This window comes from Nannobrachium achirus (genome assembly GCF_963921795.1).
Source record: "Nannobrachium achirus genome assembly, chromosome: 1".
NCBI classification, from domain to species: Eukaryota; Metazoa; Chordata; class Actinopteri; order Myctophiformes; family Myctophidae; genus Nannobrachium; species Nannobrachium achirus.
This window is the reverse complement of record NC_137810.1, coordinates 43,972,903-43,999,825: the sequence shown is the minus strand read 5'-3', so window position 1 is coordinate 43,999,825 and position 26,923 is coordinate 43,972,903. Positions and strand designations below refer to the sequence as shown.

Below are 26,923 nucleotides of genomic sequence, written 5' to 3'. Positions count from 1 at the left end.
TATTAAAACACATTTTTCAAAATAGTAAAAATGGCAAAAGAGTTTAGGGATAATGGGTAAAGCATGGACGAAAATAGAGCCCCATGATCTCTACAAGTTCATTGGCAGCTTGTAGATCTGTTATTTTTGAAAGAATCGTCTATTTTGACATGCCCTGAATGATAGGGACACTATAGGGTCCATTATGTTGTGCAGGCTAATTAGTTAGCCTACAGCATATTGACAGAATGCTGAGTTAAAATAGTGTACAACAGTAATAGACGTGTCTAGTCCAAAAGTAGACACATGGATATGTTGAAATAACTAACCATGACTGTAAATGAAAAAGTGAATGCTGAACACAGTACTTTATGCAGATGCAGGAATGTTGACCGTCAAGAAATGTAGATGTTTAAAAGATGCTGTAAGTGATATTTTTTATTATTATTAAAAAGTTAAAGCTCTATATTCTGATAGTAACCCCACTAACCTGCTGATAAATGGGTTCTCTCTCCTGAATGGATGACAGTGGTATCCCGACTTGTTTTTATTTTATTTTTTCTGTTTACTAAAGAGCTGGAGAGACAGGGAGACCCCTGTTAGTGAACTCTATAGCAATGACTACTAGGAATATAGAGCTATTTAAAACTTATTTGAATAAAATAAATCACTCAGAACACCTTTAAGTGTTAAGAGTTTGAGAACCGAAGTGCCTGCCAAACAAATACACTCAAAGTCCTGATTGTTGCGAGAAAGGAAATCAGTCATGCAATTTCCTGGTTGTTACTTACAGTATAGGGATTTTAGTCATAATTAAAAAACTATACCAGTGGGCAAATGGACAAATACATTTACAGAAACGTAATTCCAAAGAAACCACATGATGCAGTACACTCAATTCAACGAATCTTGTTCCAAAATTAAATATCTAACATTGACGAAAGTGATACAAAGCATCACCTACTTCAGCCCTAGGTGGGCGACTCTTATACTGAAAGATAATCATCTGATAATGTTTTGTTATGCAAAATGGATTATCATATTGGAACAGAACTCTTCATTAGTAAATGCAAAGGAGATAACACTGAACTGTGTTTTGTTCGATTTGTTCACAAAACCTGTTGTGAACGAGCAGCAGTCTTAGAATAACCTAAAACAAGATTTGTTTTTGTGTAAAAATCACCTTTGTCAAAAGGGCTTTTTGCAAGTGCTTGGCTCTTGTGGAGCACGGACACACATACTGTGTGGCTAACACTAACACTAGCTGTATGCAATTCTTTCATTGTTTGGCCCTACGTAGTCTTACGTACCTTAGCTATACAAACAAAGTCTTCTACCCACAGAAATGGAGAAGGGAACAAAAAAAGAATTCTTGCCAAATACAAAAAAGGCTCACTAAGGTTCAACACCGCTTTACAATCACCTCATCATCCTCACAAACTGAAACGAAACGAGCATAAGGCCACACAACCGAAAACCGACCTGTACAAAAATGAGTCGAAAACATTCAGTGCTTCAGTTTAACTAAGGAACTCATCCGGCTGCATTCACTCTTTCTCTTTTCTTTTGACTTTTGGCACGTACAAAAGGAAAATAAAACAACATACATACACTCACATGCGGTATTGTAGCTCAGATCAGACAATCTCTAAAAACACATTAGTGATGACATTTACACATTTTCTTCTTTTGTTAAATAGCAATATACATTCCAGTTGTTCAGCAATGTTCCATAACTCAAGTTCGTTAATGTCCAGTTGGCTGTTCGCACTAGACTCTTTCATGTTCTCTGGAAACACTCTGGATTTAACCCATTAAAACAAACAAGGAAATAAACGCAACAAACTAACACAAATAAAAATAAAAGAGTGAACACTTGCAGGTGTTTGAATCTCATGGATATTTACAGTGAAGTGCAATTTGAAAAAACGGGAATGTTCCGTTTGAGGGTGAAATGGATGGGATTGGGAGGGGGGGGTTTTAGTCAAGTCAAGTCAAAGGGGTCCATTATAGGAGGTCCATTAGGACTGGGCTCCAGGCAGCACTTTCTTGGGCGTGGCGGGTTTCTTGGTGTGCCACAGGTGGCCGTGTATGGTGATGGCATCCACGCTGGCCGACATGGTCTTGGCCGGGATCTGGCTGAACTGCTTCTTGTCCGAGTTGTACTTGTACAGGCCGTCGATCATCTTGCGCGTGATGTTCTTGGGGCCGACGCCGGTGAGCTTGGTGATCTCCTCCTGCTCGGGGAGGTAGGTGTAGAGGGAGCGGAACTGGCAGCCTCCGTCGCGGAACAGCACCAGGAAGTTGTTGGCCCCCGATTTCTCCATTTCCTGCCACAAGGTCAGAAGTGAAAGCGATGCTAAGAATCGTGTGTGTGTTTGTGTTTGTGTGTGTGTGTGTGTGTGTGTGTGTGTGTGTGTGTGTGTGTCAAAATATCTTCAAGTAACTACCATACCATTTGAACACCACAGATGGTGATAAGATGATTTTGCACACCCACCCACGGCACGCACACATCACACATGAATACCATACACAGAATCAGAAGTTGATTTCATGTTCGCCAGAGATTTGAGGAAATAATGTTATTCAGTGATTCTGCAATTTTGTTTCAGTGTATTGAATAAAATCAACAAATACAACAAAAAATATATACAAAAATAATAATAATAATAATAGTCAGCCATTACCTCCAGTATCTTGTTCTTGGGGCCCTCGTTGACTTTGCCAGCGAGGCAGCAGTGTGCCATGGCATTCTGGATGATGTGCTTGTTGGACTTGGCACTGGGTTCCTTGTACAGCTTGGGACCTGGAGGGAGACATACACAGATGGAAGAAGAAGAAAATAAATAAAATAAGATAACAGATAGTTGTCATGGCAACAACTATATTTTCTGTCAGAGAAAGGACATGAGCTCTCCCTTCCTGACTGTTTGTATAAATGATTTATGGTGGTGCTTCCTTTAGAGCATTTCTCCTCATGGTTCTGGAGTAAGCTCTGAACCTGCACATATATACATCAAAGGGGGCTTGAGCCCCTGCCCTTTTACCAGTGTGTAAAAAGTGCCCTCTCCAGACCAAGAATGCAGCATGGGGAAAGAAATGCCACTTTCCATGCCATACCTGAAGGCACCATTCAAGAGAATTGCCTTTTCCAATCTCTCCTGAATGCAGCATTTTATGTTGAATGAATTGCCCTCTGTGTAGAAATCCATGCCTTATGCCACATCTCCAGTATTGGCTTGATTATGCTTAGTTCAGTGTGGGATCACTACATTTTGCTCCAATGTTATTGCTATTGATTGTAATCAGGTTGAGTAGATGGTTCAGGAGATGGAGCAGCCGCCATGGAATTGGGAGTGGATGGGTGAGAGACAGAGAGAGATTGTGAAAGAGAGAGACAGTGAGTGAGTGAGTTATTGAGTGTCTTGTACTTTATGGAGGTGCGTACCAGTGTACTCTGTGTTGAAAGAGAGAGAGAGACAGAGACAGTGAGTGAGTAAGTTATTGACTGTGTTGTACTGTATGGAGGTGCATACCAGTGTACTCTGTGTTGGAGGTGATGGAGGAGGTGGAGGCAACCTCCCAGTCCTTCTCTCCGTTCCTGCTACTGGAGCGACTGGGAGACAGGAAGACATCTGCTGAGTCCGGCCTGGAATACACACACACACACATACACACACACATACACACACACACACACACATGCAGACACACGCACAGTCGCAAACACAGTTAGGTCACCTCTTTTCACCTGATCACTCAGCAGTACCGGAACCGTTCTTTAAGTCAGTGGTTCTCAACCTTTTCAGGCTGCGACCCCCAAAATAATCATATTTTAACTGGGGACCCCCCACCCTGACGAGCACTAAGAGTTGTGGCACTAGATATAACACGGTTCTATTGAGAAAATAGCCGATCTACATGCTCTCAAGTGAGCATGTAGTAGTATTTTCACAATTTCTGCCTCTAATATGACAATTTAGCCAATGTTTAATTTGTCATTTTAGAGGTATTAAAAAGTCCTTAAATTGTCACTTAAGAAATGTGCAGATATACCCTCTATATACACTTAAACTTTAAGCTGGTTTGTTTACTGTTGAATGAGAAAACAATGTTGCACATCAAGTTAATCATCTCGGGACCCCCCAAAGTTATTTGGGTACCCTCCTGGGGTCCCGACCCACAGGTTGAGAAGCACTGCTTTAAGTGAAGAATTTGAACAGACTCATCCATTCTTTAAAAGTACAGTATATGTTACATTAATGTCCACTAATGTGGCTCCATCCATCCATCCATCCATCCATCCATCCATCTATCAGCTGCATGTGGTGGCATGTGTCTGGAATCTGGACGGCATCCCAGATCATTAGTGATGTTAAGCTCACAACAAGCAGGGGACAGTGAGGTGGTCACATGATGCAGTCTGGTGGCGGTGCACTCAGGAAGTGAAGGCATGGCTTTAAAGCTTGCAACCCATAACTTTCATATCGTTGCCGTCGGGTGGAAACCATGTTGTATGCCTAAAACGGTTCCTTTTGTATTATTATAAAATGGATTTTAAAAATAGCTGATCTACAAACTCACAACGTGTCACGCTGAGAGCTTGTTATCTTCACTACTTTTGTGCGACACTCTTGTATGATGAAGTGGGGCATTTTACAGCAAAACATAACATTGAAATAAGTAGATAAGAGGGTTCTGCCTGATAGCAACGATGCCCTGCGTGAGCACCAGCATTTCTACTGCTGAGCTAACACAGAAAGCCCATTTCGACAGAGGATAAACTGCCTTTTGAGCTTCATGCTATAACAGCAGTGGTCATACCTGGCCACAGGATGGTAGGCCAACTACAACCACACCACAGTTGTTAGTTAAATTGCATTAACATACAGATAGGTCAACATAATGCTTTATTACACACAAAATGTGGACTGCAGTTTTAATGGAGGTCAGTGATGAGACCTATGGACTACATGGGAATACTTGGTTCTTTGTCTGACTGAATCAAGGTGATGATTTTCTGATAAATAGACCACATTGAGCAATCACAGCTAAATCCTGTCTTTAAATCTCATCAATGAAAAATACATTCAGACAGTAAACAAGGCTAAATAACTGGTTGCGGTGTATGTAAACGTGAAATACCCTGACAACTTCCATTAAAGGATGTGTAACACTAGTTTCTTTCAAAATTGGTCTTAAAAACATTTATCAAGAGACAATCTCTTTTGTACATACAGTGTTTGTATTTGTTGATGACATGTATTATTGTGTTATTTTTTATGCTATGTTGATGAATTGAATGCATACAGTAGTAGGACCGCAATGGAAACAAGTTTCCAGGACCTTTTTGTGTAATCCTTTTAGCCTTAATGTTTACATTTCTGACTAATAAAGTATTTAATCAATCAATATTATGCAAGCGTTCGGGATTGCACAAAAGAAAAACAATTGAGGGAGGTGAGGGAAAGAGCTCAGCACAGCAGTGGATGATAGTGGTTAGAGTTGAGTGGACAATGATGGACACTTCAAATGAAAAGTGAAGGGAGGGGGAAAAAACTAGGGATGTCCCGATACCACTTTTTTGCTGACCGAGTACAAGTACGAGTACTTCATTTTGAGTACTCGCCGATACCGAGTACCGATACGAGTACATTAATAATACAAAATGTCTTTAAATTACGTTTTTTTTTTTTTTTTTTTTTTTTCATACACTTTCTGGCTGTATATAACACATTAAATTGCATTGCTTTCCCAGAACATGGCACAACTGCCACACATTTCACTTTTTTTTTCAGGTTTAGCCCATGGAAATTCTTGTACTGTGCATGATCTTCTAGATCTGCTATGCTCAAACATTTTGTATTTTTACTTTTGATACTTTAAGAGAGAGAGAGAAAGGCGAAGTGGCGGAACACACAGGGTACTCGGGCGCTTTGTGAGCAGTATCGGACGAGTACCGATACCGCAAAATAGGCCGGTATCGGGGCGAGTACCGATACCACGAGTACCGATACCGCATCCCTAGAAAAAACTGCTCTTATTTTGGTGCGACACAGATAAGCTTGGCAGTGAAACGTGGAGGATATTTCCAATGAGGGGAAACGAAACAAGAGTTGCCCTACAAAGGCAGAGTGCAGTAACTACGTTTTCGAATTTCACAAAAAAATGGGTTTAAAAATGTTACAGCTGATCAGCCAAATGAGATAAAGACATAAAAGTGATATTACACTGATTGTATATCTGTTCTTGAGCTAATTGTTCTTCCCCCAATATCATGAAGGCTAATTTAACCTTTGGGCGACACAAATAAGTCGGTGTGTCCGAAAACGTAGTTACTGCTCTCTGCCTTTGTAGGGCATCGGATCTGAGAGGAAGTCATGTGAAAATATTGTAAGACAACATTTCCTATTGTGTTCTGTGTGTCTCTATAGATACTGGGAAAATCTCTAAATGACGTGTTTCAATGTGTTTACGTAATACACACTATTCACATGTCCTCCCAATAAGATTCAGGTAAAAATCCACAATTTTCCTTTTAACCTACAGATGTGGCATTTCAAAACTTCACAAGTCCTGCCATTGGCAACACAGTAGATTTTCAGGGGATTGTGTACAGATCTCCTCTGCCCTTTTCGTCCTCACGTGTGCTTTGAAGAGCCTTGCTTCAGGTCGCAGTTACTATCAAAACCTCCACCGGCTGTCAGTCCGTCTGTCCGTCAGTCTGTCAGTCTGTCAGTCTGTCCGTCACATCACACTTTTGCCCTACTCATATCTCTGCCACCGTTGCCCCTATCCATGCCAAACTTTGCACACACACTCCTTGGCTGCCAAACCACAACCTCCACCCCTCATTTCGCACATGGCCCTCTTCTAGCGCCACCATGAGGCCAATTCTTACACATTTTTGGACACTGCTCCTACAGATTTTGCCCTAAAATCACGCAAAGCGGTACACAGTATGTCTAGAGTCATGTCATCAACATGGATCTGTCCCATTTAGCGCCAACATCAGGACGATTTTTACATGTGACCTGACGGTTGCTTATCTCCCGATTAGGGAGTCTTACTGGTAAGTTTACATGCAATTATGCTCGAATGCACGCACTATTTATCGTCAATTAATGTCCGCCCCCACCATGACTCATATGTATATGAGACATCAGACATGGTTTTTAGATTTTTTTTAAATATTTAGGTAAGTCTAAATAGTCACATTAGCTGGTACCCCTGCGGTCGCCACTCGACCTTAGGGAGTGTTACTTGTGTAATGCTGTTCAGATTCTCCTTTCCAATGAAAAGAAGTGTTGAAAAGTGCCTTTTGTTTTCAGTAACAAAAGAGAAGAATGAGCAAGGCTACGTGAAAAGAACCTGGGAAAACAAGTATTTCCAGAAACAAATGCAGGAAAAGTACAGGAAATGCTGAAGTTTTGAAATGTCACATCTGGTAGATTAGCGTAAAAGCAAAAATAACAAATAATAGACCACATGCATCCATAGTGTTAAATAATACGGCCAATTTCATAATTTAAGCAGTAACACAGTATCATTTTGTATTGACAGCAGCGTTCCGTAGTTCATTACAAAGCCTGATACACTGGAATGAGGCCATTTCAAAGCACTTAATACGTAAATCACATTTACGATAATGCAATCCTAAAGTGGAGGTACAGTACAGTACGTGCCTTGGGGGTTGGGTTGTGTGAAAAACTGACCTTCTCTTTCTCCGTTTAGGAGAGCTCAGAAAGTGGAAGAGACTGCCAGAGGCTAAGCTAGCACTCCTGACAGCCCCGAAACAGATAGAATGAGGCGGAGAAAAAAAGAAAGAAAGAAAAAAAAATGGGAAGAATATAAAGGAGATCAAATGTTAAAACCTTAAGGCAGGTGTTAGTCAGGAGGAGAGCCTAGTAAAGTTCACTAACGCAAATATCACACATTGAGTCCCTCAGGGCTATATACTAGTTATCTTTGTGTTTTCACTCTACAGCGCTAACATCTTTGCTGAAAATAGCTGATCCACAAGCTCACAATGCGTCGCTTTGCGAAGCATTGTTAGCTTGTAGCTCGGCTATTATCTGGGAAGGTTTTCTCCAGAATACGGTTTAAGTGGTTAGAGTGTCTCACCTTGGCGCTCTCTTCTCGGAGTGAACACTGTCGTTGTCTCCCAGGTTCAGGGACGCCAGGGACAAGCTGGAGACTGAAAAAACACGTTGGCGTGAACCTAGAGGCGAGAGGATGAGACGTGGCATGGCACGGGACAGCACAGTTACGACACAACACACACACACCACGGATGAGCACAACACAAGTACACTATGTCTGTCACACTTTGTGCTCGAGTTGTCAAAGAGCAATGCAGATTTGGTGATGATGGGATATGATTGTGTGATATCAATTCTTCAACACTACTGTATATGATGAGAGCGCTATACACGCGCACGCGCACGCACGCACACGCACACGCGCACACACACACACACACACACACACACACACACACACACACACACACACACACACACACACACACACACACACACACATCAACAAATATACAGACACACACAGGCACACCTAAGGCGCTGTACAGATATTTACGTGAAACATCTTCTCCGTAGTGCCTGAGAACGGCCACTGGGGGTGCCGTACTAATGCATTGTCAATGGAAGGTTGTTTGGTGTTTTGTCGTTGCCGTGTCTCTTGGCCAAAAGACAGGCTGCGGTTGAGCTAGAGACACGGCAACGACAAAAAACCAAACAACCTTCCATTGACAATGCATTAGTACGGCGCCCCCAGTGGCCATTCTCAGGCGATACGGAGAAGATGTTTCACGCAGCTGTGTGAGTCCAGCCTGACACCTAAAAGAATATAGATACAATTAACACACATGCTCTTTTCAGTGTCTGTTTAATTTGTTTAATTTCAAGCTCAAATACAACTAAATTTCGGTCTGCTGAGTGAGAGCCACGGAACAAGATTTGTTCAAATCGATACACTCAATAAGTTCATTACAAGCTCAGATTTGCCAAATTGAAATGGCAAAACAAAATAGTTTTAAGCAATAAGCTGCGGGAACCAAGACCTCACAAGCTCACAAGTACACAGCTGTGTTCTGAGATTGTAGATCGGCTATTTATCAGAATTAAAACGTTTTGGAAAAATAAATAAATATGGATAGATATATTAATTAGATATTTCTGCCTATGATGACATTCCCAAAATAGGAACATCAGGTTGAAAACGGGTAAGAAATAAGGACCCCAAGATCACAGGCAGCCACGCTGAGTGGCTCAGGTGGCACAAAGCTTAGCTGGCACCGCCGGGCACAGCTTGGGTGACAGACAGACAGACACCGACAGACAGGATGGCCTCTGAGGGAGGGAGGGTCCGGTCATCGGGGTCACAGGAGAGTCTGTCTCCGTGGTTACCTGCGGCGGTGGCTCTGACAGGAGTCTTGGGCGAGTCCACGCTGTCCCGGTGGATGGACTTGGGCCGGCCCCTCCTGGGCTTGGCCCCGCCTCCCGCTGGTGGGCGGGGCTTGATGAGCGTGTCCATGTCCTCCATCAGCTTCAGCTGCTTCCTCCTCAGGTACTCCTGCTTGATGAACTCCCGGCGGGCCTTGTCCTCCTCCTTCCTGAGACGATCCTCCTCCGCCTTCGCTCTGAGGAGGAGGAGGGTGAAGGGAAGGAGGTGTCGTTAGGAAAACGTTAAACATTAGGACAGGATAGAACTAGAAATAATGCATCTTGGTTGTATATGCCTCCCTCCGTGCATGCTGCCGCAATTGACATACAAGTCTGTCCATAATATGGTGAATGAAGACTTTAATGAACATGTTTTGTGAGGTCATAGTGACCTTGACCTTTGACCACTTCTGAATAGTTTGTGCGAAATGTCACAACATTCCCTAAAAGTGTTCCTAAGATATCAGGTTCACAAGGTTGGTATGAATGGATGGACATAAATACGTCCATACGTACTGTAGACGTATGTACAGACAACCTGGCAACATAATGCCTCAAGCCTAAGGGCCAATGCATACTCCACTTTTAGAGACAAATGTATTTCGGTACCCACCCCCCGAACCTCTGAATGACGTCATATTGTAGTTTGGACAGAGCCGAACTGAAATTACCGGTAATTCGGCTCTAAAAGTGGAGTATGCATCGGCCCAAGCTGTCGCCGGTGGTGACATAATATCATAGTATTGACATGTGTGGTATGTATGAGTTCTGATTAATGCATTTACTCCATTGTATGGTGTCGCACACTAAAAATAGCCAGTCTAAAGCTCACAGCACGTTGTGATGCAACGTGTTGTGAGCTTGTACTGTAGATCAGCTATTTTATGGCTTCACCGTTGACATACCGAGTTTCCTCCTTCTTCTGTTCAAGCTCCGCCTCCAGCTGCATCTTCCTCTGCTGGTTGTCCTTCTCCCTCCTCATCCTCTTCTCCAGGAGAGCCGCCCTCTTCTGGGCCATGTTGTCTTCAGCCTTCCCATCCTCCTGAGACACACAAACAGACAGATAAGAAAGAGATAAGTAAAGATAAAAAAACAAACCAAGTTTGAAGTGAGCGGTGGTGTATGTGTGTGTGTGTGTGTGTGTGTGTGTGTGTGTGTGTGTGTGTGCATGAGAGACGCAACAGTGCCACTTGGTTACCAGCGGTATAGCAGCTCATGATAACGGAGGAACATAGGGACATAGGGAGGAACATAGGGACATAGGGAGGGACATAGGGACATAGGGAGGAACATAGGGACATAGGGACATAGGGAGGGACATAGGGACGAACATAGGGACATAGGGACATAGGGAGGGACATAGGGACATAGGGAGGAACATAGGGACATAGGGAGGGACATAGGGACATAGGGAGGAACATAGGGAGGAACATAGGGACATAGGGACATAGGGAGGAACATAGGGACATAGGGAGGAACATAGGGACATAGGGAGGAACATAGGGACATAGGGAGGAACATAGGGACATAGGGACATAGGGAGGAACATAGGGACATAGGGAGGAACATAGGAACATAGGGACATAGGGAGGAACATAGGGAGGAACATAGGGACATAGGGACATAGGGAGGAACATAGGGACATAGGGAGGGACAGGAACGGACAAAGTCACTCTGAGGAGCGGCTGACCACCGCTCAAAAAGTAAGATAATAGCTTAGTAAACAGGTGATATAAGTATGTGGTGCATTGTGCACAACCTATAAAGCACGGAATCTCTGAGTGTCTCCCATGTATGTATCTCAAGGACCCGACCAATCGACAGCGTTTTCTTTTCTTTAGCAAATCTCTGCACGTCTGTTTCAGTGTGTCTGTCTTTCTGCCTGTGTCCCTTTTACGCCCATGATGCCATCAATAGTACTCTGACAGCGGGCACAAAGAGTAATGTTGCATAACCGAAGGCCAGGCATCGCCCACGTAACATGAATCATCATCATCACCATCATCATCATTACTTTGTAACGTTTACAAAGTTACAAAGTGCTTCATCATCAAGAAGGGAAATTAATCAGCTAACACAATGCAACAAGAATGTAATTAACATAAATGAAAGGCCACAGATTATAAAATGGGAGAAGTGATTCTGTCAGGCTGACAGTCAGGAATGTACACACACACACACACACACACACACACACACACACACACACACACACACACACACACACACACACACAGAGTGTAATATAGTAACAACCATGGTATATAGACAATGGGAACTCTCATACAGTGGAGGATGGTACTGTAGCTTTGTGCAATGCTTTAATTATTAATCAATCCTACCCAGTGGGATGTACAGTACACCTATGGCCTATATAGAAATATAAAACTGTGTTTTTTTTCCAATGCACTGGACTAATCGACTTCCTGCATAAGCACAAGGTATTTTAAGAAACCTCTGACGCTAGCAAAAAACCTACATGAAAATGTAAATAAAATATCATTGAGTGAATCAATCAAATGCAATGTTTATTTTTCTTAGTCTTAGAAAATTAGAAACCAGTCAGTCTAGTTCACTTGTGTTTTTTATTAGGACTATGATTCTGCACCATAAACAGGCATACGGTCTCATGTATTCCAGCACATTATGAGCAGTACTGTATACAATTTCTTATTACTTAGTATCAAAGCAAGGCATTTACTTCACTCGTTATATTATTATATTACTTTCAACCAAATGTTTTTTCTTTTTTCTTTGTTTTGTAAAAGGGTAGGCAAAATAAGCTACGGCCCAAACTACATTATAAAACCCTAATGAGAATGTCCATATGGAACCGTAAGGGTTACAGACCCGTAACCCTTCAAGGACCCACTTTTAGAACGACTGATGTAGCTTATTTATATTTAACGGCAATTCAATTATAATTGTGAGGGGTTATCAACAAATATCTTGCCAGTGGTTTATGATTCATGGTTTTAGTAGTCTTTAATCTTGCCCGGGTTACAGGAGGCACGCTAATTCCAACATTAATCACGACTCATCTCTCTTCTGTAAAATTAAGATTTCATGTGAACATTCCTTGCACTCCACAGCCACCCACACAACTTCATTCAACATCTCATCACCCCTGCTTCTCTCCGCAGCTGTGGTCTGAATTATTCACAACAGCCCCAGTTTTCTGACCTAGATCAAAGCATAGAGTTATAGCCATAGCGCGCCTGCGACGCCACAAATTGGAAGGACGACGTTGTCCTCACTCAGTCGGCTGACTTCCAGACCCATTCATCATGTCATGTAACGGAAAACAGCAGCAATTTCTTCGTAAATACAAGACATAATGGCCTGACATCCGCTGAACCAAAGGAACACTGTCAGAGAAATGGAACACTGCATTTTGGGGGCAGGATTTTTGTGTTGGTATTGCAGTTGAATGACTTGCACTAGTGACAGCAGTTGCATTCATCACTGAAGGGAAACACACACCCGACACGGAGACGGCGCGGAAGCGGCGCGTCAAAACATACGGCCCCATTATTTTCAATTAACTAACCCACACCGCGGGTCTGCCGCCTTGCCTGCCGCGCCGATACGCCGCTGTTCTATTTTTCCAGCGTTGCCGCGCGGTGAACATGTTCTGCCGTGGTTTTCCCCACCGGGGGTAATAGATGTGCTGTGTGGCAGCGCGCCGCATCCAGTTGGGGTTACCGCGCGGCATTTAATGTGCGCCGATACCGCGACGCGACGCTGCGCAGCCGTCCGCGTTCTGTGTGTGCTCCCCTTCAGTCTCTTCCTCCCTAACCCTCCCTAACAGTTTAGTCTAGTTTTCATTTGTTGACAAAAAGGTCAATAATAGGCTATTCTTAGTTTTAGTCATCATACTGTAACTTAGTTTTTATTTAGTTTTCGTCAGTGGAAAAAGGTAATCGACGAACATTAGTTTTAGTCGACGAAATTAAGACTGGTCCTTCCATTGGTCTGTCTTTTGTCTGTCTGCATGTACAAAGCTAATTTCTCTCCAAGTTGGCCAAAAGATACTCCACCCCCACATTTCTTTGGGTAATGGTGCACATTTCGGCCTTTTATAAAAAATAAAAAAAAAGGTTCTGAGTGGGTAACCACCACTCAGAACTTTTTTTTTTTTTTCAGCAGTCAGCTGATGGAGGCTGATGTGAGTGGCTGTCCTTTGGCAGCTGTGATGGTGGGAACTGACTTAACTGAGACCCTGCTGGTCTCTCTTGCTTGCTCCGTCTCGGACCTGCAACCCTCTGCAAACCCTGCAAACCCTGTCCTTTATGGCTTTTGCTTCACACACACACACACACACACACACACACACACACACACACACACACACACACACACACACACACACACACACACACACACACAACCGACCATTCATTAAGAAAAATAAAAAAATCACACCCAATGTGAAGTGAGCGGTGGTCGTGCTTGCATAACGTCTTCAGACTAGGATTTGAGTCTAGGATGTACAGGCTATGCTACTGAGGAAAAAGGCTACAGACACACACCCAGCCACTCTATGGAGCGTTTTACCACCGCTCAAAAAAAGGTTTCTGCAAGACTGTCTGTCTCAGTAGTGATGTCATTCACCCAGTCGAAGCTGAATGGCTTCATCCCACTGGTGACTTTGCAGTAGCAGCATTCTGGCACTCTGAGCAAAGGTACTGGGAAGGTCACCTTCTCTGACACGCATGTTCAAAGGGCGTACACATCGGTGCATAACACATGGTGCATACCACGAGGGCCTGACAGTGAGTCGAGTTTTGACCCCCGGTGCATTTATGCATAATGTCGCTACCCCATTCCTACTACTCTCTTCTTTCCCGTCTCTGTAAAAAAAAGGGGGAAAAAATGTATTGTCTCCATTCATTATTTTCCCATCATCATCTGTACTCTGGCCTTTCCCCCCCACACGCTTTGGCTTCCTTCTCTGCGTGCTCGGTCAGAGGTATGCTGGGTTCACCCTGGGGCATGTTGTGCGGTGGCAGCAAGCCTGTAGCTTCATTTCTACTTGCCGGGTAAAGTTGTAGCAGTGGGGTTCACTGAGGAAGTCGTGGTATAAAGAGGTGCTCTGGGTTAGAGCGTTCTCTAGGTCGTCCCTGCAACTATCTCTCGACTGCAACCCCTCTCTCTCCTCTCCTGTCTCGTCGGTAATCTCTCTTAGCTCTCCCGTCCGTCTCATCTCTTGTTTTCTTTATTCTTCTATACAGGAGGATAACATCCAGTCCAGTAAAAACTGAAAGGACGTCGTGACGGTAAAGCTTCTCCTCCTCTCAGCCATTAGAACTCACTTAGGAGTTGGCGTTGGGTCCCTTCTTCTTGCCGAAGCTGGGCACCACATTCACGAAGCGCTTGTTGTACTGGATGCGACGCTTGGCGCGTCCGGTCTTCTTTTTCCTCTTCTCCTGCTTCTCCACCTTGGGCGTCTGTCCCTTCACCTTTCCGGCGCGTGCCAGAGAGCCGTGGACCTTGCCTCCCTGCAGCCTGGCGCTCACCTCCAGGGTGCAGCGCTCAGAGACGCCGCAGGAGGCCAGGCGGAGGTCATCCTCTAGCGGGCAGCCGGCAAGCAGCAGCACCTGCTCCTCCACCAGGAGGCCCTCCAGAGTCTGGACGAGGGCCTTGATGTCTCCCACCGTCTCCTCTCCGCTCACCTCAAGGGTGTGAGTGTTCTGGCCGTGTAGGAAGAGCTGCATCTTAAAGTTTGCGTTTGCTAGCGGTCTATTTATCAGAATCTTCTACTTGACTTAGTACGTATAACTGTGAGATAGAGAAGTTGCGCTTGCTTATATATAATGCTCTAGGCATCATGATGACATCACAATAAGTCAGACATGCCCAAATATGGAGCTCCATGATGTCAGACTACGTACTCAATGTACTCTGATTAGCAAAATTGGTAACCATAGCAACTTGATATCAACAAACAAGAACGCTGTGAAATACTTTTCATAGTTTTCAACAGCCGCACCCTTTTCTTTTTTTTTCCTCTTTTTTTTAAGGCCCAAAGGGGCATTTTCAGTCAATAAGAGATCTCTTATTAAAAGGGACACGGTCAGTCAGATACAGAGATCATGGGCATAAAAGAGAGATAAACGAGTGAAATTGGAAGTGATGATACATCAAAATGAGCGGAACTAGAACACTATACTCTTTGCTGTGTTCTCTATCCTGCCAAAAAAATTCCAACATGATGATATATTGTATACGGTACATACTGTACAATGTCACCCAAACAAGAGTTTCGCTGATTTCAATAGAACAATAATATCAACAATACTTTTGTTTTCTGACCTGTTTACTGTACATACTCTTTATTTGTCTGTTATTTCATGTTTCAATGAATTGAGTACAAAGGACCCCAATGGAAGCCATATTGCTTTCTTGGGTTTAAATCCTCTTGGCAGACCTTGTATTGAACTGTACTTTTATGTGCTTTATTCTGCGAACTAATAATAAAGTATTCAACCAATCAATCAAAAACACCAACACAGTCATTATTGAAAGAAACACACTGTTTCCGTACCTTGAAGAAGAAGCCGCAGCACATCTTCTGGTCATCGTCCAGATCCAGGCCCTCAACGCCACTTTGCTGCTGCTCTTCTACCTGCTCCTCCGAGGGCTTGGCCACAAACAGTGGAACCTCAATCAGGTTGCTCTTGGTCCCCAGCTGGGAAGGACTTTCTGTGGGCGTGACAATGAAGGTCTCCGTCACGGGGTGGGACAGGACCTCCGCAACAGACGAGTCCAGGGTGGGCTTGAGGTCTGATCTCCCCTCGTCTCCGTCGCCTGTCTCTATTTTGTCCATCTCAGACTGGTCTTGATCGTCCGTTTGTGAGTCTCTGACAGGCGAGGTTGGAGGTGAGTCTCCGTCTGGGGCCGTGGTCTCTGGGCTGGCAGCTGCACGTTTCTCCCCCATGTAGACGAAGGAGCTGGCTAGGGGCTGGCAGGGTGAGAACCTGCGTAGCCGGGGGATGCTGTCCACAGACTGCGGCGCAGTGAGGACCCGGTTGTAGGGGGTCAGTTTGAGCTCGTTGGGCCGGGGGGTGCGAGGGGTACGCGAGTGGAAGGACGCAGACTTGCGCTTGATGTTGGTCGGAGAGCGGTGGGCGGAGCGAGGGGAGTCGGCGGGGGACGACGGTCCGGAGGACCGGGTGACAGTGGCGGCTCGGCCGAACGTGGGAGGGTTGGTGCTGGACGTGGGGATGACCCATGTATGCTGCTGCTGCTTCTCCCTCATTGCCATGATGACCTCCTGCTGCTGGGCCAACCGCTGCATCTCCGTCTGCAGGAAAGCCAACGAGTGGTTGAGTTTCTCGATGGAGCGCGTGTACTCGGCCAGGTCCAGCTCGGTCTGCTGGCCGGGGCTCGGCCCGCCCTCCTCCACTGCCCCGGGAGATTTCAGCCAACGGGAGCCGGCGCTGCCTTGCTCCGCACCGTCAGGCGTGTCCGCCTTGCTCCTCCCCGGTCGGAAGCTGACGTTGGGACTCTCAGCCTTGTCCTCCTCTTCGGTGTTCCCTCCCTCCTCCTCCGTCCCGCTGGAGGCTCCGTCACCCTTCCTCTTGACCACGGTGAGGAAGGCCGAGCGGCCCATTTTCTGGCGGTGCCTCGTGAACGCTGCCTCCACTTTCTTCTTCTGCGCTTCGATGGCTTTCCGTTTCTCCTCCAGCCGCATCCTCAGATGCACCATCTCGGTAGCCATGACCTGGGCAGGGTCATTCGGCGGAAGCTGTACGGGGGTAGGTGGGGTTCGGGCAGCGATGGGTGTGATGGGTGTGATGGCCTGTTGGCGCACAGGACTGTGCTCGGGTGTGGGGGCCCAGGAGACCGACAGCGGGAGACCCAGCTCGGAGCCTTCCGGGGTGGTCTTGAGGGAGCTGCCACCCCCGCTGCTGCCCCTCCCTGAGTCCGACGGCGGAGGAACGAGCTTCTTCATTTTCTGCTCGGCGAAGCAGGTCATCTTCACTGACCCTGCAGATGGGGACTTGCCGAGGGCGCTGGGACAGGGGCTAGGCGAGTCCATGTCCAGCTCCATGTTCGTAGAGCAGTCTTTCAAGGACGAGTCCTCGTCTAGCATGTCCTCCGTCCGCAGTTGGATGCCCGTGTCCACCTCCGTGGTGTCGCCTTTGGAGTCCGACTCGGACAGCGGGTCCGGGCCGGCTCCGACGCCGGCCCCCCGGCTCTGGCTGTGCAGGAAGAAGCCGTTGCTGGAGCTGGGGCTGTGGATGATCTGGAGGGCCTCCTCCACAGAGGGGGTGGTGGCGAGGACGTTCCCGTGCCCATTGTGGTAGGCTCTGCCCGGCGGGGGCCTCGGAGCCTCCGTCCCTGCAAGGCTGTCCGGGCAGCCTTCCTCCTCGATGCCGATGCTCCGGCCGTTGACCGGCTGGAAGGACAGGTTGCGCTTCATGCCACGTGGCATGTGGTGCACGGTGAAGCCCGAGCCATCGTCGGTGCTGGCAGACCTGACCATGCCGCGGGCCGAGGCCAAGGGGGCGGGGCCCGAGTCGTCTTTGTCAAAGGGGATGTCGAAGGAGACGCCATAAGGCCCGGATCTAGGGAAATAAACCAGGAAATCAAATCAGTTTGAATTGCACCACATGGCTATGCAATACCTGTTGTAACGGTTTGTACCCATTGTCTGCGTAACTGTTGTATCCATCTGTCTTTGTCCCTTTTATGCCCATATATGGAGATACCTGATGTCATCAGTATATGCTAGGGATGCGAATCTCGACCACTGAGGCGATACAATACGCATCACGATACACTACCAGCGATACAATATAATTGCGATACATTGAAATCTTGCCGATACGATACATCACGATTCACCCCTGACCCCGATACGATGCGATATGTTTCACGATACTTTGCGATACACCCCTGGTCCTTACGATGCGATACGATTCACGATTCGGTGCGATTCAACACAATGCAAAGGATTTATATTAAAGCCCATGTAAATCCCCCCCCCCCCCCCCCCAAAAAAAAAAATGTTACTAAAAATGCATTACATTTAATTTCCAAACAATTTATTGTTTCACTGTAGTACTAGGCTCTGTCTAACAATCCAACTTATTGAAATCTGGGAGAACACTCCCTGGCTGGTAGAATTGTTTGATTAATACTATATCATTATATCATTATTATATATCATTACATCCTCAACAGGTGGTCAGGGACCCCTAGGGTCCTCAGAGTTATGTGAGGCGGCCAAATATTAATAGTTAGTTGTTACAGTAACCAATTGAACCCTAGCAAGTAGCAACCCTATAGGGGAACATTAGCCAATACATTAACACTTATTGAGGGTTTAAGAGATAATAATTAATGGATTACAATGAATAACATAAATCCATCATATTAATAGAAAAGATAATGTGTGAACAAATAAACACAACATAGTAATGTATTAATGTCACTGATGATATAGTGCTGTCAAACAAGTCTCTGACAAGTTTTAATCTGCAACAGTTTTATATAATAGCCTACAGTAGTCTAACATAGCCTACAGTGGGGGTCCCTGCTTGATCTCTCTCTTCTCAGTTAAGGATCCTTGACCTGTATTATTATTATATTGTATGAATATAATCTAGGATTTTGCCATTTCTAGTCAAAATGTTTTAAAACGTAGATATTTGAGTCACAACGCGTCGCGTTGTGAGCTTGTGCGCGACACCGTCGAGCTACCAAGTATAAATCAGGCTCCAGCCTGAGCCAGCCTCTCTTTGCAGAGGGAACAGCAGCAGCCTGCAGCTACAGTAACAAGTTGTGAAACAGTGTCAAATACTTTGTTTTAATCGCCCAGTATCGTTGTTGTAGTTCATACGTGTGTGTAGTTAAAGCGTGGAAGCTTCTGCTTTGTTTAAATCAATTCCGTCGCAGACTCGACAAGAAGAACAAACGGGTGTGGAATGTGGATCATAATATCACGCAGCGTGCTTCAGTCCAGTGACACAACAACAGATCACATCAGCGAACATTGGACAGGGATGTTATAAAGCTAAACGTGGTACTAATCTTGCATGTTTAACCAGTGGGCTCACGACTCACGAGTGCTGTCTGTCTGCATTCTGTCAGGTCGGGTGTTCACTGCGCTCTGCTGAGCAGCTCAGTGCTGCTGTAAAAGACGCATGTCTGTAGAGTCGCTACAAGTGCTTTTTGGGGGGAGGGCTGATGGGGTATTCAATGCGCCTCGGAAATACTATTATGCAAAAACCGATCCAACCGTGGAGTGTACCGATCCAAACACTCACGATACGATACAATCACGATTCCAGCCGTCAATTGTACCGATCCACCCTGAATGAACCGATTCACTCGTGTCGCGCACGTTTGTATCGCGATTACGATCCGTATCGGTATATCTCCGCATCCCTAGTATATGCCCATATATAGAGATGTCTTTATCTGTCTAATTGTCTGCCTGTGTCCCTTTTATGCCCATATATGGAGATCTCTGTATCTGTTTGTCTTTGTCCCTTTTATACGGATATATGGAGTGATGTCATCAGTATATGCCCATATATGGGCATATCGGTCGTAACAGCATTTCTGGACAAATGGATATCCATATGCCTATATATGGGCATACGGTCTGACCGACTTCTCTCACTCTCCTCACGGATGGAGTTTGAGAGGTTCTGGAGATGCGTGAAGGACAGTTACATTTACTCACTCACACACAGACATTTCCTGAATTTATGCCATTGCGACAAAGACATTTCCTGTATAAATACTATACTGAGATATATGGACACAAACCTTTTCTCTTTGGGCCAGGTTCCAAGGTTTCCATCCACAAAGGACATAGAGGTTGATCTCTTGATTTCACCTAGATTACACAATATATAGAATAGAATGAATACATTTAACATTTGCATCGAAACCTAACAGAGCCTCCAGGGTGCACAGAGCTTGGTTGGGCACCCCAACGAAATACAGTTGTGCATTTTAACTATAGTCCCACGTTTCCAGAAGGTGACACACCCATGTATTTCGTGTTCCGGGATCAGGAAACATGCCACAGTATGGCACCTTCAGGAAACCTGGGACTTGGTGCCTATTGGTCGTGGTCCCAGAGGGAAGCCAGGAGAGGAGGGTACTTTTCTCTGACCACTGCTCTATAGCGACTCCTACAGGTTGGTCGAGACACATGTTCAGCACTGTACTGGGAGGAATGTTATATTTCTCATGTGTTCTCCCAGTGAAACTCCACACTGTGAGGTGAAAAGAAGCGGAGCAGTGACTCCATTATGTGTATCGGAGCAGACTTGTGTTTAATGTTTACACCCGCCTCGGACCAAACTGCAGGAGTTGACACTGACAGGGAACTACAGTATATACACATGAGGGGAACTAGCAACAACTACATTGGGGAGGGAAAAAAAGTATCTTACTGCAATTTAGGAAAGAAGAAAAACAGCAAGGATCTTACCTGAGTTCCGAGGTGGGGGTCGAAGGGGCAAACTAGAGAAACAAAATGAAACACAACAATCATTAACTCATCCACTGCTTATGACGAGCTTGACGAGCTATATTTATGGGTCCACTCTGCTTATGACGAATATGACGAGTTATCAATTAGCTTTAATAACTATAAAACAAAAAAGTATGATCGCCGATTCGCCGTCCATAGCGCTCTATGGACGGCGAATCGGCCCTATTCACAAAAAACGGATCTGGATGTTCCAGACCGGAAATGGGGGGGCGGGACAACGACGCCTGTATCCTGTCTGCCGAAATCCCATCCGGTTTAATGTTACACAACACCCACGCTGGGCTCAATCGGTTTCGCTTTGGGAAATGGCAGGCTGTTTACCGTCGTAGCTTACCGTGACTGGATCGTATTTTGAATGGAATCGGTGAACCATCGCGCAATGGATTCGCGCGCGCGCCCACGTTAAAGGTAGGCAAAATCCTGGCGTGTGGACCATTAGAAGGGTCTTAAAAATAGCGGTGGGTGAGTTAATGTATTATAGAATAGTAAAACATTCTCTTTTTCAGGTTTTGGTTCCCGTTGATCCTATAAGCACCAATCTCCATTGAGCACCTGGTTAACTCATTAACTGCTAGGCCCGATAGTCCAGAGAATATGCTAATGTCCCTCTCTGCCAGGCCCGATAATCCAGAGAATTTTTCAAAAATGTTTTTTTACCCCAAAAAATGTAGTAGGCATGATAGCAATCGCGAAATTGCATGTTTAACCCCCATAGCAACCCCATCTTTCAAACATGGCGGCCATGTTTGTTTACTTGTCAAGAAAACATAATGGCTGCTATTTCATGAATGCCTGAACGGATTTCCATTCGGATCTTTTTGTTTGAAAGCTGTGAGCAATCTGCACACAGGTGGTGCATGATCTAGGCATGGGCGTGCATGATCCGTGCACTATGAATAACATGGAAGTCTATGGAGACGAATGGCAAATGGGAGTTTGGAGGTATTTTCAAAAGACGGGGTATGAGTTAATCTCTCTCCCTCTCAGTGTTTCTCAACCTTTTGAATTTCAAGGTTTGACATCTGGGACCCCCAAACTACACTGTAGGATCCTCAGTGTTCAATTAACTCTGATTGAGTTCAAATGGAACCTACGGGTCCATTAGGTTTCATTTGTAAACTAATCAGAGTTACGGCCCGTAAGGTTTTATTTGGACCCCGGTGGTCCCCAGACCCAAAGTTGAGAATGAGTGTACGACTGTACGTATAGTCTTTGAAGCATTTTGAAGTCATGGGTTTTGCAGAGAACATGCCCTTAGTTGCTTGACGTACCTGGGTCGCTCTGGACTGGGAGATCTTTCCATGAAGCTCCTCTTGGTCACCTTGGAGATGGGAACTACTGGCAAATTCTTCAACAATGATGATGGCTCTGAGACCAAACGACAGAGAAGTTCCATGAGTATGTTCTGAATACACCAGCACAATATTACACATACATGCCTTTTACTGTTATATAATATAATAATAATATTATATTCAGTTAAAGGTAGGGTAAGTGATATTTTTGTGTTAATAAGTGTTAAATAGCTTTGTAGTACCGGTACTCATTGATATAGACTGTTTGTTCAGTAACAGGAGTCTCCATGTCTCTCCAGCTCTTTATTAAACAAAATAAATACATTTTCATATCAGAATACCAATTTTATCCAACACAGGATCAGGAGCAGACCAATTTTGGATTTGTGACACTATACAATTTAAGCTGTACTCTCTCCTGATTGGCTGAAATTGGCAACCCACCTGAAAAGAGTGTAAGTACCCCTACTATCAGAATATAACTTTTTATTTTCATCCCAAAATATCACTTACCCTACCTTTGAGAAATGTACAATAAACATTTGCTACTACAGACTATCCATAGATTCCCTACCTGTGCAAGTTCTACTATCACTTCTATTACCAAAACTAGAATTAACATTGTTTCTATTACTGCTACTAGAGTACGACTGTGAAGAATGGAACATGTGAACCTTACCTGAGCCTTGGATGTCCAGAATCCTTGGTTTTACAAACGATGGCTTCACCACCTCAAACCACCAGAACAGCTCAGCCATGAAGACCAGGTAGTTATTCTGGGGGAAGAGTAAACAAGCCAAATCAATGCAATACACTGCAATACATACATAAATATGTTGTTGATTAGAAGTATGTCATTATCCAGAGCAGTTTAGGGTTTAGTGCCATGTTTAACCACTATGTCGTTAGAGACAAGAAATTATAATACTTTCTAAATCTTTCAATATTTTTCTAAGATTTTCCAAAGTTTCAAGATTTTCCAAAGTTTCAAGATTTTCCAAAGTTTCAAGATTTTCAGAAATCTACAAGTTCACAACATTTCTTCAATTCATTGTACAATGAAGTACACAGGGTTTAAATGGTTACGGCCACAGAGGATGGAAGCAGCAACATCTCATCAAAGCTCCCTCTCTAATCACAAGGGTAACCTTCTACACCAAACTCCATTTACATTTCCCTGCATGCTCTTATCAACAATAGAGTAAGCAGGTACACAACTATTGCAGTGCACAGATCCCTCCACTAGGTGGCTCTGTTAACTCTTTAAGTGAAACCAAAGGCTAAAGGCACCTCCAATGTGTGCCAGCAGCATGTCTATAAATAATTAACCAATCTCACTGTTTCTCATTATTTAATTTCTTAGGAGATATGTGCTCTTCATATTTTTGAACTGAGATGAACTATTTTGACCTTTTCCCATAGAGATGAGTAGTTAATTTTCCAGCAAAATCAGTTTAGCTTCCAATTATACGATAACATTCATTCGAATACAATCAAAAGTAGTTTGTAATGTACAGTATATGGTGTCAATAGCATACAATAGTGTACATAATGGTAAAACTAATGCTAGGGTACAAAATGGTAAACAGTAGACTACCTCTTCTTCGCAACACATTGCTTCAGAAGTAGCCTACTGTGTTTCTTATCCAGGGTAGAGCACTCTCAGCGCAATATCACACACTTACAGACAATCACACCTGGGAGCTGCCCAGTACAACCACAGTCAGTGGTGGAAAGTAACTAAGCAATTTTACTTGAGCACTAATACTTAAGTGCAATTTTGAGATATTAGTACTTTACTTGAGTAGCCTATTTCCAATATTCAATACTTTTACTTCTACTCCACTATATCTCAGAGGCAAATATTGTACTTTTACTCTGTCAAGTACATTTTGAATTCAAGACTTTTACTTGTAAGGGTGCCCTCACACCAAAATACCTAGAGTGGAATCCGCCAATGCATTTCAATGAGAATGGAGCATTTTTTGCCAGTAGAGGATTTCTGCAAAAAACACTCCATTCTCATTGAAATGCATTGGCGGATTCCACTCTAGGTATTTTGGTGTCAGGGCACCCTTAAAGAGTATTTCTAATTGATACTTTTATCAAAGTAAAAAAAAAAATGTGAGTTCTTTTTCCAACACTGATAATTGGCCACAGAGGTATGTGTATGTGTCTTGCTATCAAGGGCACTTCAAAGTTGGGGTGATGGGGGGAGGGGGGAGTGTTCAATCAATTCACGGTCCAGGGGAATGAACATCACGTCCACTCCTCTACACTTCAGGACAATGCTGCCCCCCAAAGCTAGATTCATGGCCTGGAGTGCTGGCGTAGCGGTCGGGGCCAGGGGCGTCACAAGGGGTAGGAAAGTGGGACTGAGTTACTAGGGCCCAAGGTGGAGGGGCCCTAGTAACTTTAGCTATTGAAAAATAGCAGATATACAAGCTCACAGCGCGGCACCGAGTGCCGCGCTGCGAGCTTGTAGATCTGCTATTTTTGAAAAGTCGTGAAAATGTGCGCAAATCTTTGAATATATGTATTTTTTAAGTGAACATTTGTAACTCAGATTTTGCTTCTGGGGGGTCCCTGGAACTAAATATTTTGAGATGGGGGGGTCCTTCACATGAAAAAGTTTGAGCATCACTGACATGGAAACACAGGTTTCTTGGCACACATTTTCACGATTTTTCAAAAATAGCAGATCTACAAGCTCGCAGCGCGGCACTCGGTGCCGCGCTGTGAGCTTGTATATCTGCTATTTTTCAATAGTTAACATTCACGGGGGGCCCGCAGTGAATCCTTGTACCCAGGGCCCAGAGTTTGTTGTGACGCCCCTGTTCGGGGCACCTAGGCTGCTGATGCAGTCTGACAGTTGTGTCGTGGGTTCGACTCCCGATCCCTACGACATTTGCTGCGAGTCACTCCCCATCTCTCTCCCCATTTCCTGCCAGACTACTGTACTATCAATAAAGGCCAACAAAAATATTGTTTCATGTACAGATGTACACTTTCTGCAACTGAGTGTCATTAAAGCGGTACTATGTAACTTTTTTTGAATTGATACAATTTACATTCGTCCAATCTGTATGGTAGAGTATGTTAATACCAGACATGCGTCCGTGCGTGTCAGTATCTGTCTCTGTCCTTGTACCCTTTTATGGGCATAAAAGGGATTCTATTTATTAGTGTGGTTGCCCTAACAGGGCATCATCTGGGAATCAGAAGTCATCTCCAGGGTTTGATCTTTGATGAAGTGACGTCACGTGATGTCACAATGTCAACATATTGAGGCGTTACAGAAGGAAGGACAGACAAGAAGACAGACAACTGGGCCGGTTGTATTTTGTCTTCTATTAAGACATTTAGATTGTGTCAAACAAAGGTCTCACCTACTGTAGACACAGTAGGTGAGATTTTGTGGCCAAAAATTAAATGTATCCCCTGAGCAAGCAGGCAGGCAAGCAGGCAGGCTCTATTAGCTCAATGGTAAAAAAGAATCAGCTCTTGCACAGGAAACCAGGTTCAAATCCGAGGTAGAAGAGGAAAGTTACACAGAGCAGCTTTAATATTGCTCCTCAGCAAACATCATTTTTCAGTCACAATTGAAATCACCTTCTTGTTCTTTCATGTTTCATTAAGGACATTGTGTCATGGTCCTATTAGAATGGCCATGTTAGCTGGATTAATCTACCACTTTGCATAATAATAGTGCCACTATTAATCACAGCAGTTCCGGCGAGAGCAAATCACTGAAGGTCACTCAACCCCCCATCGCAATTGGCTGCCTGATGACCAGCCTGGAATTAAATGGTGAGGCAAAAGAGATTAGCATTACCGGCAGTGGTGGACAGTAACAAAGTAACAAAGTACACTTATTTGAGTACTGTGCTTGCACATTTGTTTTAGTATCCCTATGTACTTTGTCATTTTGTTCAGTCGTATTTCCCTAATAGTCAAACCATACAAAAGTAGCAAAAACAACAGCTCTACAAGTTCAAAACACGTAGCTTATTTGAATCCTGAAGAAGTTTCCACTTGACAGCAACGATTTGTACTTTTGAATACCCAAGTATTGTATAATATTCTTTAAAAGTGAATATAAAAAAGTCCAGTAAAACTGCAGTACTTTAACTGAAGTAGACAGGAGTGTGTATCTATACTCAATGCAAGTACTGGGCGTTGAGTACTTTGTCCTCCACTGCTTTTGTGTGACGCTGTAGTTTGGAGATAATAACTGGAGATAAGAGCTTTCTGCCAGTCCATTACTTTCACATGTTTAATGTTGCTTACATAAACAAAGATAGATGACCGCTGACAAAGCCTGGAGGTAAAACTCACTGTTGTTCACTCTCCGCTGATCGCTGCAAAAGGTCTAAACGACTTCCATGGTGCGGCCAGAATACTGCTATCCTTGAACGGATGACCATTTTACCCCCTGAGAAAAGTACTGCTTTGTGCAGGTTCACACCTGACCTTCATTCAGTAAAATATTAACGGTCGAACCGTATAATGCATTAAAACCGCATGAAAAATGCATTAAAATGTGCTTAAAAGGCCTTAGAAGACTCATTATAAATGTTTATAATCATGTAAGACAACTTTTAACAATGTTTATGAAATATTATAAGCACTGGTCATAATGCATTATAAGCTCAGTGGAA

The 26,923-nt window shown here is 44.3% G+C and overlaps 2 protein-coding genes across 2 annotated transcripts in view; both read right to left on the bottom strand.

Moving 5' to 3' along the window:
• Nucleotides 1-1,889: 1,889 nt before the first annotated feature.
• camsap2a (calmodulin regulated spectrin-associated protein family, member 2a) overlaps nt 1,890-26,923 on the bottom strand; it is a 95,376-nt gene continuing 70,342 nt past the window's right edge. The window contains exons 8-19 of the mRNA XM_080732668.1: nt 22,942-23,038; nt 22,239-22,335; nt 20,905-20,936; nt 20,232-20,301; nt 15,994-18,019; nt 10,352-10,488; nt 9,411-9,643; nt 8,107-8,179; nt 7,698-7,763; nt 3,519-3,631; nt 2,670-2,788; nt 1,890-2,309 (exon numbers count right to left, since the gene is read on the bottom strand). Coding sequence (XP_080588794.1) covers nt 2,001-2,309; nt 2,670-2,788; nt 3,519-3,631; nt 7,698-7,763; nt 8,107-8,179; nt 9,411-9,643; nt 10,352-10,488; nt 15,994-18,019; nt 20,232-20,301; nt 20,905-20,936; nt 22,239-22,335; nt 22,942-23,038 — 3,372 coding nt within the window. The 3' untranslated portion in view covers nt 1,890-2,000. The remainder of the gene's footprint in view (nt 2,310-2,669; nt 2,789-3,518; nt 3,632-7,697; nt 7,764-8,106; nt 8,180-9,410; nt 9,644-10,351; nt 10,489-15,993; nt 18,020-20,231; nt 20,302-20,904; nt 20,937-22,238; nt 22,336-22,941; nt 23,039-26,923) is intronic.
• LOC308290770 (ubiquitin-like FUBI-ribosomal protein eS30 fusion protein) lies at nt 14,762-15,163 on the bottom strand (the record flags this gene model as incomplete). Its single annotated transcript, XM_080732679.1, has 1 exon — nt 14,762-15,163. One exon carries the CDS (start codon nt 15,161-15,163, stop codon nt 14,762-14,764), a length of 402 nt encoding a protein of 133 aa, XP_080588805.1.